General features: G+C 46.2%; 1 protein-coding gene and 1 non-coding gene across 4 annotated transcripts in view; both read right to left on the bottom strand.

Annotated features, from left to right (window-relative positions):
* The window catches only part of Dcaf5 (DDB1 and CUL4 associated factor 5), a 95,967-nt gene extending 87,013 nt beyond the window's left edge, over nucleotides 1-8,954 (bottom strand). Inside the window, exon 1 of one of the 3 annotated variants that reach the window (XM_074067706.1) lies at nucleotides 8,851-8,954. Coding sequence is in view for 1 of the 3 variants with exons in the window: in XM_020163164.2 (XP_020018753.1) it covers nucleotides 8,672-8,885 (214 nt within the window). In the remaining 2 variants the exon portion in view is untranslated. Of the gene's footprint in view, nucleotides 1-3,719; nucleotides 3,743-8,671 lie in introns of those variants that run through there. The other 2 variants (XM_020163164.2, XM_074067705.1) reach the window with 2 other exon arrangements.
* A 1,973-nt stretch (nucleotides 8,955-10,927) lies between these two features.
* On the bottom strand, nucleotides 10,928-11,033 carry LOC141422001 (U6 spliceosomal RNA). Its single transcript, XR_012446670.1, has one exon. It is a non-coding gene; the product is annotated as a U6 spliceosomal RNA (small nuclear RNA).
* Nucleotides 11,034-12,559: the final 1,526 nt, after the last annotated feature.

Here is a 12,559-nt window from a genome sequence, read left to right as displayed (position 1 = left end):
TGAGTAACTAAGATTATACAGGTATGTAACACCATCCCCAGTCAAAAATGTAGGAAAACAAACTGAAAATAGAATGGATGCCTTCTTAACCTACATAAACCCCATCTAAATTATAATTTTATTTCCTTTAATTTTAATACTTTTTTGTGTGTGATGGTACTGGGATCAAACCCAGAGTCTTAAGCATGCTAGGCAAGTCTGGACAACATAGCAAGACTGGGTCTCAAAATGAAACGTAGGTAGGAAGGAAGTCAGGCAGTCAAGAAGGAAGGAAGGCAGGCAGGCAGGAAGGAAAAAAATTAAGCACCATGTTTATCAGCAATGTAAGTGCTCTTATAAATATGTTCTTTGCCTTGCTCAATGCATGAGGAAAAAATGCACCCATTTCATAACTTGGAATTCAGAGATGTATCCATAAGTGTCAAGTTTTACTAAGTAAAACTTCCCCAATCTAAATCATGCCTATGATACTTTAAGAGCAAATCCATCAATAATCAGTGAATGGGACTGGGGGTTTAGTTCAGTGATAGAGTGTGCTTAGCATATGAGAAGCTCTGGGTTTAATTCCAGCACCAATAATAACAACAACAATAATAATAATCAGTGAATAAACACATGCTTGAACTTGAGCTGGCACTTCATTTAATGTGGTGGCAGGAAACATAATAGAAGGCTACCGCTCTCCTTAGGAACTGTTAGCAATCAAAAAAAAAAAAAGAGAAAACAAATCAATAATGATCCTTTGAATAATACTGAACACAAAGCCAACTTTTTGATGTGTTAAAAATAATGTCTAGCAGAGTACAGTGGCTCACATCTGTTATCCCAGCTATCCAGGAGATGGACTTTGGGAAAATCACAGTTTGAGGCAAGCCCAGGCAAAAAATTAGCGAGATCCTACCTCAATCAATAAACTCAAGAGGCAGAGATCAGGAGGATGGGGTTCAAAGCCAACCTCAGGCAAACAGTTCTCGAGACCCTATCTTGAAAAAAAACTCATTACAAACAGGGCTGGTGGAGTAGCTCAAGTGATAGCAAACATGAGGCCCTGAGTTCAAACCCAGGTATCACAAAAATAATAATAATGTTATTGACACTGACGAACATCAGTTAAACCTCATTGTGTTAGTTATTTTAAAATAGAAGTGACAAACCTGAGTATACCAAATTTGCCAATCTTTGATAAATTAGATGAATGAAAAATAAGTGGGTCAGATATGGATCTACAAATATTCATCTTACTTCATCCTTGTGGGACTTATCATATGAAAGTCCCCAAAGGCCATCTCTATGTGCCTTCTTTCCCACCAAACCTCTCATAGGCAAGAGCATTTTTGCTATATTAAGTACGACAAACCAGAGGGAAAAGTCAACCATCTATTAAAGTATCATGAGGCAGAGGGAAAGATTAAAAACAGTCATGCACTGTTATAAATTAGAATGAGAACAAAACACTCCTACAACAATTTTGAGAGCATAATTTATATCTGATTCATCATCCCCATTCTCATAGCTCCTATCTTATAAATAGTATGTACTCAAGAACTATTTGCTGCTGGGTGGCAGTGGCTCACACCTGTAATCCTAGCTACTCAGGAGGCAGAGATCAGAAGGATCGTCACGGTTCGAGGCCAGCCTGAGCAAAAAAAGGGCTGGTGGAGTAGCCCAAGGTGTAGGCCCTGATTCAAACCCCAGTCCGTAAAAACAAACCAAACAAAAAAAAACTAGTTGTTGAGCAAGTAGACCAAAGAATAAAATTTAACACCTTCATAGTAATAACGGATTATCAGTAAACAGAAAATCCTAGAAGCAGCCAGGTATAGTGGTACACATATGTAATCCCTGTACTTGGAAGGCAGGAGGACTGGAAGTTTGAGGTTAGCCTGGACATAGTAAGACCCTGTCTCAGAACAGAAAAGAGGGGAAAGGAAGGGAGAGAACAGAAGGGGAGAGGAGGGGAAAAGGAAAAGGAACAGGGAAGGAGGAAAGAAGAAGGAAGGAAGGAAGGAAAGAAGGCAGGAAGGCCCAGAAGAAAATTTAGGAATGGAATGCCCAATCACCTTGTCAAAATGTGTATGCTATGATAGTTTTTGTTGTTGTTGTTTTGATGGGATTTGGGTTTGAACTCAGGGCTCCACACTTGGAAAGCAGGTGCTCGACCTCTTGAGCCACACTTCCATTCCATTTTGCTGTGGTTATTTTGGAGCCGGGGTCTCTTGAACCTCTATCCTCCCAATCTCAGTCTCCCAACGGACTAGGATTACAGGTGTGAGTCACCAGCACCTAGTTTTAGGACAACTTTTCAAAGGCAGAAATCTGCCCCGTTACTGGCCATATTTCTCCTGATAACTAGCCACTGGACCAAGAGACTCATCCTACTTAAGCACATGAGCAGTTTTAAGTCAGACTTTAACTGGCTATAAAGCCAAACACTTTACCTATAGATTATGTGCATTGAGACTAACTTATAAAAAGAAAACTGACTGCATAAAATGTGATGTAACTAGTGATCAACAGGAAATGACCATTAATTAATAGGTCAAAACAACCATGGTTGCAGGGGTGCTGCTGGCTCATGCCTGCAATCTTACCTACTCAGCAGGCAGAGGTCAGGAGGACACAGCAAATAGTTCTGTGAGACCCTATCTCAAAAAAAAAACCCTTCACAAAAAAAAAAAAACTTCCCAAAAAAGGGCTGGTAGAGTGACTTACGGTATAGGTCCTGAGTTCAAGCCCCAGTGCCACAAAAAATATAAATAAAATTAAAATAACCATGGTCAAAATCACCACTATTACTTGATCCTTAAAAATACTCTGATGACAATACTATGGTGAAGCTTACTCACAAATCATTTTTAACAGTTTAACGCACAGAGATATTTCTCAGTTTGTCACTTTGTACTGTGTGTCATGTGCAATGAATGTGAGATGGTGTCAGTCTCCTAAAAGCTTTTTATTAGATTCAAGTAAAACAACAGAAATGGTTGGAGCAGCAGTAGCACCCAGAGCAACAGCATGGGCTGGGCTGTTGTCTGTGAGGTACTGTTGTCCTTACATGGATGAGGAAATAGACACAAAGTATAAGTGACTTATCAAGGTAACCCAGTTAGCAAGTATGCTGGTATTCACCCCAGGCAGTCTCCCTCCAAGGTTTATAGTCTTAATTGCGTGACTTAACTACGGATCCCTATAATAATCAATAAGGTATCTTCCTTTATAAAATACTATGACCAAGCACCTAAGTGCCTCTTCCCATTCACAAGTTCTATTTTATTAACACTCTGAAACAACACAGCTGTTGAAGCAGCATAGCTACTATTTGAAAAGCTTCTGAAAGTACTTTTCTTACTTTTAGTCATAAGCACAAAAAAAGAAATCATCTCTCTCAATGTAACTCAAAACTTCATACTTATGGGTTATTAATCTGCTAGCTCTACGGGTTCCAATGCCTTAAACCTCAATGAAGGGGAAATAATATTATAGCAAGTCTTATCCCCAAGGAGCTGAACCTTTATTTTTGTTTATTGCTAAGATTCTGTTTTCATAAACTCCTTATAAGATATAAAAAGACAGATTTACAATCCAAGTCAGATGCACACAGAACAACTTTTGACTGGTCTTCCAATCAAGTCCCTAAAAAGATGTTCGTCTTCCCAAAGACCTCAAATTAGGGAAAAGGAAAAGTAGAGGAGGCAGTGAAGGCAATGTAAAGTACATACTAGGGCTGGAGGTATAGCCAAGCAGGTGTGAGACCCCAGGTTCCATCTCCAATACTGCAAAAAAAAAAAAAAAGGGGGGGGGGCAGTGGTGGGACTGGGAGCCTGGTCCAGTAGTAGTGTGTGCTTAGCATGTCTGAGTTCATTCCCCAACAAGGCAAATAAATACATAAGCAAAAGCAAATAAACAAACATATTAGATGCAACCAAACAACTAAAAAGTAAACCCAGGCTATCCCCCTAAATACATGTAGTCCCCTAACCTCCTTAATATTGTTAGGACCTCTTTCAAGGAGCATTTTGATCTAGTGCTGTTTGTCCACCCCTTAAATGACTAATGCTCATGTATGTTCTAAGAGACTGTAATTATCAAGCATAAGTTAGACTTACAGAACCAAGCAGTTTATAAAGCACTTTCACATACATTTCACTGACCATTCACTACCATCCTGTCAGGTAGTTATGGCTATCATTCCTATGAATAAGGAATGAAGTGATTTATGTAGCTATGTACAATTTGTTATGGATAGAGCCCCAACTCAAATCTTGTGACATCATATCCTAGGTACTTGCTACACCACACTGACTGTTCCTTTCCCAAAGAGTAACAAAACTATCCTATTTCTCAATTTGCACAGGTCTAATACCAATACTGTAAGAACAAGTGTTGGTTATGAATGACACCAATATGTCAATATAATATGAGCACAAAAAAGGAAACAAAACTTAGTTTTTACTCTGAAAGCCTCTGCTTAACCCCAACCTAATGTAGTTCTCACAACAGCCTATCAGGTAGGCACTGGCATTCGCAGTGTATCCCTCAGGAAACAGGCTCAGAGAGGCTGAGGAACCTGACTAAGGTCACACATTTTAAATGACTTAGCAATTATTCTAACCACAAATCCACTCTCTACACTGCCCTGCTTGGTATCATAGTGCTGTCCTTTTCTGGTCAACAATAAAGAATGAAACACTTTTCAGATTAAAATATTTTCATGTTTTAAAGTGTCAAACAACCATTCTCCCACTTGTTGCTGTTATAATCCCACTTCCAGCAGAGAATCTTTCCTTGGTTCTGATTTTTTTGTTTTACAGTACTGGAGTTTGAACCCAGGAATTCTCAAATGCTAGGCAAGTGATCCACCACTTAAGCCATGCCCCCAGCCCTTGTTTTATTTTTGAAACAGGGTCTATCTGTTTAGCCCACGCTGGCCTACAACTCATGATCCTCCTGCCTCAGTCTCTCAGGTTGTTGGGATTACAGGTGTACACCACTACACCCAGCTTCAGTTCTGATTTTCTGTTGACTCTTAATATCTGCAGGCATCACTGTGCCTGGGAAAGAGGATAGCTGTTAAGAGAGAAAAGTGATATATCCTTAACAGCATGTTATAAGGCCACAAGAATCACACCAAAATTTTTTCCCTGGTCTAAGTTAATTCTATCAAATAGCATGTGTGAGTTAGCAGAAATGTAAGCCTGCCCAAATAATTAGTAAATAAAAACAATGACTTATGAATAGTCTATCATTTTAATCTCCATTCTCTAAAGGGCTTAAACCAATCCACAAGACACAAGAACAATGAAATATACAAAAGAAATCTTACCATTCAGGAGTCTGATATCGCACTATACTACTGTGAATTATTAGTGACAGAGGCGTTAGCCTGAAAGCATCATGTGCTTCCCCTCAGGTGGTATTGTTAATAAGGGATAATGATAGATTTTTTAAAAAACAATGTAAGCATGACACTTCAAATAGTTTTAAACTTGGAAAGATTACTGAAGGATTTCCCAACGGAATTTTTTTTTTTTTTTGGTAATACTGGGCAGGGCCTCACACTTGCTAGGCAGACACTCTACCACTTGAGCCACTCCACCACCCTGTTTGGTGTTAAGTATTTTTCAAGATAGGACCTCATGAACTATTTGCCAGAGCTGGCTTCGATCTGCAATCCTCCTGATCTCTGCCTCCTGAGTAGCTAGGATTACAGGTGTGAGCCCCTGCCACAAGCAAACTTTTTTTTAAAATTAGCTTTAACAAGTTAAGGTATATTACAACTCCCATAGGAGGCTTTCTTATCAGAAGCAAGCAGGAAGTTGTTTCTCTTAACACAAGCTGTACTCATAATGGAAAGTGAGTAGCCAAGGGGGAGAAATGGTCCAAACAATGTATGCAAAAATGACTAAATGAATAAAGAAAAAAGTAAGTAAAACACCGGTATTTTTATCACAAAAAAAAAAAGAAAGAAAGAAAAGAGAGTAGCAAAAACTCTTTTAACCAAAACTCTTGTTATGGGAACAAAAAAGAAAAGCTAGGTCTATCTTAGCCAAACTGAAGGGACCAATGGAAAAACCTGCTAGAACAAGGGCAAGAGTAGATAAAAAGAAAACAGGAAGAACTGAGCAAGAAAGAGTGTGGGGGGAGGGGAGAGGAGCAAGGCGCAAAGGCGGCAGGAACCCAGGAAGTACTAATGGAGATGGGTAACCCAGGTCTAGTAAAGTAAGGAAATGAATGCCTAGAGCCAGAGCCTGCCCTGTGCAAAGAACCCTCCTCTTCTGCAGGCTAAAATTAAGCTAAAGGAAACAAACTGGCCTGGACAAGAGAAGGAGTTCATTTGAACTATAAGGGAAGATTCTGTACCAGGATAAGGATAGTAGCTCAGGGTTTGTAAAGCACAGGCTGCACAAGGCCCAGGCTTAGCTCCCCAGCACCGCGAAAATAAAAGGTAAGAAGAGCAGTAACTGGTAAAGAAAGGAGGGAACTTTTTAGTGGGTTTTTGTTGTTGATTTATTCACATGTGCATACATTGTTTGGGTCACTTCTCCACCGTTTTTAGTGGTTTTTAAAATACTTTAAATGGGTCAGCAGGGCGTGCTAGTCCACACCTGTAATCCAATCAAAGCAGTCGTGGCTGTGGCAGGATAGAGAGTTCGAGGTCAGCCTGAGCTACATAACAATAGCCTGTCTCAAAAAACAAAAACAAAAGCAAAAAAAACTTTAAATGGATTAATTGTAAGATGGAAAATTATATCCCAATAAGTGTATTTTTAAGTGTGCTAAGCTAGGCCATGTGTGTGCGGTTATGATTTCATTAGCATGATTGATTCAGCTGTCTGTAAGAGTACCCTCGTATTCTCTCCATCAGTAGGTAGAGATGACTCGTGTCTGGGAACATCTCTACTGCAATACATCAGTCTCAGAAGGCAGGAGTATTATGAATACAGAGGCAGCATTAGGGGGGAAACTAGGAGCTCCCTCTTCAAAGAAGACATCTTCATTTTTGCCCTTGAAATTTACTAGATAGAAATTTATTTGGTGGTGTGGGAGAAAGAAGCTTTTGGGTAGGATCTGCCTTGAAGTGGAATATCAGGGTTCTTCTGGAGATGATCTAGGACCAAAATCTATCCAGTCAAAGAGAAAACGACCTGGGGTGGAAAAGTGAGGCCAGTTCTGGAGAAATCCCAGAAGGTTCATCGTGAAATGATCACACAGACATATCCCTGCTACCCCCAAACTGGACCGCAAGCCGGGTGTCACTTCCGCCTGTATCTTGGGAAGACAGATGCTCTGCCATGATCCCAGAAGTTTCTGGCGAGCTGCCCACTGACGCAAATTAGAAAGCCATTGGGGATCCACCTGGCGAAGCTACATGCCACGTCCAGAGCTGGGCTAGCCCCCACCTCGCTCCCGAGGCAGTGAGGGACAGGGACCGAGGAGGGAGAGCAGACGAGCGGGAACCGGGGTCTTCGCCCTCCTCCCCGAGTCTTCGCCCTCCTCCCCACAGAGGGGTTTCGGGGAGGAGGGCGAAGACCCCTCCCCCGCGCACGCCGAGCCCCGCCGCCCCCGCCTTGGGCAGTTACCCCAACGGCGGAGGAGGGGGCAGCAGCGAACGCCCCCGCCGGCGGCAGCCGAAGGTCCCCGGGGCGGCGGGCGCCCGCCCGGCCCAGCCCGGCCTCCCCTGGAGCAATAGGCTATCGATTCAGCGGCCTGTCGCTAGGAGCCCCGGGAGAGCGAGGCCTACATAGCCGGGCCGGAGCCCCGGCCTCGATTTCGCCACTTTGCCCACACCGGAGGGGGACCCTGGGGGCAGCCAGGACCAGCTGAGCAGGACAGAGTAGGCGAGCGGACCACTGGCAACAGCGGGAGCGGAGTGCGGGGGCCGGGCTTCCGCCAACAAGTCTCCGGGGGGTCCCCAGCGACCCCCCGGCCTGGCGAGTGGCGCATTCAAGTTCACACTGGTGCACCCCACCCCCACCCCCCACCCCCGGCCCAGCCCCTCTCGGAACCATCAAGAAAACAAGACGCGGAAGAGGCAGCCGCGCGAACCGAGATGGAGCTGGGCCCTTGGGGCGGCCCCGGGGGGCGGCCGGCAGCGGCCCGCCCGCCCGCCTCCTCCCCTCCGCCGACCCCGCCAGCCCCGCGGCATCCCGCCGGCCCTGTCACCCGCGCCCCCCTCCCCCCGGCCCCTTCTCCACGACACCGGGGAAGCGGGCTCGAGCTCCCCCTGGCCTCGGGCGCGCCTCGGCCTCGTCTCCCTCCGAATCCCCAAAATGCCTCCCGCACCGCACCTTTTATTAAAGTGTGCGGAGAGTTTGCCACCCAACTTCGTCCAGAGGGAGCCTCGCCCCCCTCCCTGCCCGACCCCCCACTTTCGGGGCAGGCATGGGGAGAGACGACTTTGCACTTGGGATAAAGCGCACTGGGGACCTGTCAACCATTTTAGGTCTTTTTTTTTTTCTGTAGGAGACATCCTTCCCTTCCCCTCATTCCCTCCCTCCCTCCCTTCCCCTGCAATGGTTTTAATTTGACACCGAATCTGCCCAGCGCTGGAGAGAGGGGTGGAGGAGGGAGGGGGTGGGGACGAGGGCAGGAGGAGGGTGGCGAGGGACCGCCAGGGGCGGCTGGAGGGGACCCGGGCCGCGGGGAAGGAAGGGAAGGGGGTTTGATTTACCTGAGACCAGCCACTGGCCTCCATTGTTGGAGAATTCAATGGCATTGACACAGCCGAAGTGGCCGAGGAGGTCCTTCTTGTAGAGGTTTCTGCAGCCCCGCAGGCGTCTCCTCTGAAAGTCCTGAGTGAGCAGGGGGTCCCCATGCAAGCCCCGCTGGGACAAGAAGCCCACCACTGACCTCATGCTGCCCCCCAGGCCAGCTCTCCTCTTCATGCTGGAACCGCCGCCGCCGCCGCTCGCGCCGCCGCCCCTCCCTCGGCCTCTCGCGCGGCCGCCGCTCCCCCCCCCCCCGCCCGGCCCTCCCCCCGACTGCGATCCGGATGGTTCTTTAGCCAGCCATGGCAGACAGAGCGAGGTGTGTAGACGCTCGGTGGCGTTCGCGGCTTCCTGACGGTGCCCTCCTCTCTCCCTTCCCCCCGCCCCTCAGGCTCCTCCCTCAGCGGCTCCGCCTCCTCCAGCAGCTGATCCTCAGCTGCGGCCGCGCTTCCGCGACGCGCGGCCCTTCCGCCGGCCGCGGCCGAGGAGCGCGGGCGCCCGCGGCCCCTCCCCCAGCGCGCTGCTGCCGGGAGACCGCGGGGGGCCGCGGGGGCCGGGAGCGCCGCGCTCAGTGAGGCTGAAGGCGAGTAACAATCGCCGTGGCTGCGGGCCGTGGGCTCGCCGTCCTCCGGACGCCGCCAGCAGGCCCGGTGCCGGGAGGGGTTCGGGCCAGGGCGACCCGAGGTGGCCCAGAAGCGGGGGAGGGTGCGGGCCGCGCGCGGGGCCTCCTCCCTCCCTCGGCTCCTGAGCCCGCTGAAGGAAGGGGACCCGAGCCGGGACTGGGAATTTGTCAGTGCACCTGCCCTCCCCCCACCCCAGTCAGTTCTCTAATCTCCCTTCCGCCAGCCCTTCAGTGAAGAGGGCTCAACTGTTCAATCTGCCGGGCGGGAGAAAGGGATTAGGAAGTGAGAAGCGGTGGGGGGAGCTTGGTGGTGGAGCACGTGCTTAGTTAGCACGCTCGAAGCCCTGCCATCCGCCACCATCCCCACCACAGTGAGAGGGAAACTGCCCAAATGGACTTGAGAAAGTTCTGCCGGGCACCCATTCCAGATGCATTTGCAGGATACGGAAGCGTTTTTGAACACAGTTATGGCTGTTAAACGGGGAGCCATGGCCCCTCTTGGAGGTCTTGAGTGTGTGGCTTCCAGGTTCACAGCTGTTAGCCGGCAGCTGTGGTCCAAGCCAGAAGTGGCTGCCTTTCCCTTCAGTAGGATAGGTGTCCCAAAGGTGACCGCAGTGAGGAAACTGGGTTAAGTGCTTCGGAATTTTACCAGAGTTAAAAGTCCCCTTTTCAGTGCAGTGCTTTTCCTCGAAGCTATCTTCTGTCACCAAATGGTAATTAGCTACTGAAAGAGGCAGGTGTCAGTTTTGTCCGTTCCCTTTAGCAGGTTGTTGAGAAAAAGCACCGCTGAAAGATGGGCTGAAGAAAAACAATTTTTAAAAAAATGGACTGAACAAGAAGAGGTTCACCTGGGGCTGGTGGAGGGCCCAAGTGGTGGAGCACCTGTCTAGCGAACGTGAGACCCTAGGTTCAAACACCAGTACCGCCAAAAAAAAAAAAAAAAAAGTTCACCTGTCAAGCAAAATTACCTATTTTTGTACATTGACGGTGAAGATTAATCATCCTAATAACAAACATTGGTAAACTTATCAGAAATTCAACAAATTGCAGAAATTAGAATTTTAATGGAATAGTATTCCCTTAGGGGGAATACTTTCTTTCAAAAAGTCTTATTCTCAGCAGGGCGCTTGTGGCTCACACCTGTAATCTTAACAGCTTGAGAGGCTGGATCTGGAGAATGGAGATGTGAGGCCAGCACAGATAAATAATTCGAAAGACCCCCATCTCTAAAATAACCAGAGCAAAATGGACCAGAGGTGTGGCTCAAGCAGTAGAGCACCTGCTTTTCAAGTGTGAAGCCCTGAGTTCAAACCCCAGCCCTACCGAAAAAGAAAAAGTTTTATTCTCAAGATACTTGATCAAGTGTTTATTCTTTATACCATGTAAAGCCTAATAGCAGTATACTAGCTTGATTAAAGACTTAGATCACCAAGCGTCTTTCCTTCACAGCAGTGTCAATGTGCAATTGATCATTTATTTTGGTGAGTATGTGATCTTCTCCCCCCCCCCTGCTGTAAGCTCTCTGAGAACAGGGAGAACAGAACATGTCTGTTCTGCTTCGTTGTATATTTCTTTCTTTCTTTCTTTCTTTCTTCTTTTAAGTATGGAACGCTTCACGAATTTGTGTATCATCCTCGTGCAGGGGCCATGCTAATCTTCTCTGTATCTTCCAATTTTAGTATATGTGCTGCTGAAGCCAGCACTCTGTTGTATATTTCAAAAGCCAACACATGCTGGCACTTGGTGTCCACTTTAGTATTTGCTGATTACATGAACGAAGGTAGCAAGCGGGGCGGGATTTGGAGGAGAAGGTAATGACTTTAGTTTTGGATGTGTTGACTTGGAAGTGTCTGCTTCATCCCAGTGGGTCCATTCATTGCCAGACCAGGTTCCCATCACACTGTTCTTTTGCATGACATGCTCAACCCATCCATTCAAAAAGAGAGTGATCTGGCTCCTTCAGGTGAATGGGCCATCATTTTATCCCTGCCCTATTTGCCTGGGGTGGGGGAGGTGGACATAGTAACCGTATGTTAGAAGTGGCCTTTACTGTGCCTGTGTGTCACACACACCCTCCCATCCCCTGTTAAGTACATAGCTTTTCACTGTAATTTTAAACATGATCTCTTTTCCACAATCCCTGGAAAAACTGTCCCATTCACCTCAGTGTAAAAATAGCCTGGAACCAATTCTAAGACTTTGCTGGAAACTTCCTTAACTTGACTGTTCAATAATCAAACAGGGCAGAAATGTAGGACCAACCAGTCTATTTGTCCTACTGCTACTCTGGGCAGCTTTTAGTAAGGAGAGGGAATAAAGTCTCTTCTATAATTAGTGCCACCAGATAAATTACAGGATACTCAGCTCAGTAGGAATTTCAGGTAGACTGAATTATGTATCCCTTTTGGAATATACTTATACTAAAATAATTGTTCCTTGTTTATCTGAAATTCAAACTGAGCTGGACAGCCTGTATTTTTATTTGTTAACTCTGGCAATCCTACCTATAACATAAGCAATTTCGGAAAATCAAGCGCCATGGTGTCTATTTGCCTTTATTAAGAATTTTATGCAGCCTCTCTCTCTCCTTGCTTCCTGGTTGCGGCAAGACAAACAGTTTTGCTATACTACTACATGGTGATTCTGCCTCACCACATGCCTAGAAAAGACAGAGCCTGGTAAACATGGACAGAAACCTCTGAAACCATCAGCCAATGAATCTTTTCTCCTTTAAAAAAAAAAAAAAAAAAAAGGAGGGGGTTGCAGGGGATAGGACTGGAGGCTTGGTGCAGGTGGAAGAACACCTGCCTAACAAGCATGAGGTCCTGAGTTCAAACCACCAAAACAAAATAAAACAAAAAACCCAATGTTAAAAAGAAAGAAAGAAAGAAAAAGATACAGGTTTGAGGCTGGAGGACTGACTCCAGTGGTAGAGTGCCTGCTTAGCAAGCTCAAGGCCCTGAGTTCAAACCCCCATATCTCCAAAACTGGGCATGATAGTGCACTCCTGTAATTCCAGTTACTTGGGAGACAGAGGCAGGAGTTCCAGACTAGCTCAGGCAAAATTAGTGAAACCCTGTCTCAAAAACAAAATACAAACAAAAGGGCTGGGGATATAGCTTAAGTGGTAGAGCATACTTGCTATCATGCTTGAGGCCTTGAGTTCAATCCTTAGTACTTTTTTTTTTTTTTTAGTTTTAGCAAGGATTTATTTTAGTGTAACAGGATA

Source organism: Castor canadensis, chromosome 3, assembly GCF_047511655.1.
Source record: "Castor canadensis chromosome 3, mCasCan1.hap1v2, whole genome shotgun sequence".
NCBI lineage: Eukaryota > Metazoa > Chordata > Mammalia > Rodentia > Castoridae > Castor > Castor canadensis.
The sequence above is the reverse complement of the archived record's forward strand: the minus strand, read 5'-3'. Positions and strand labels throughout refer to the sequence as shown.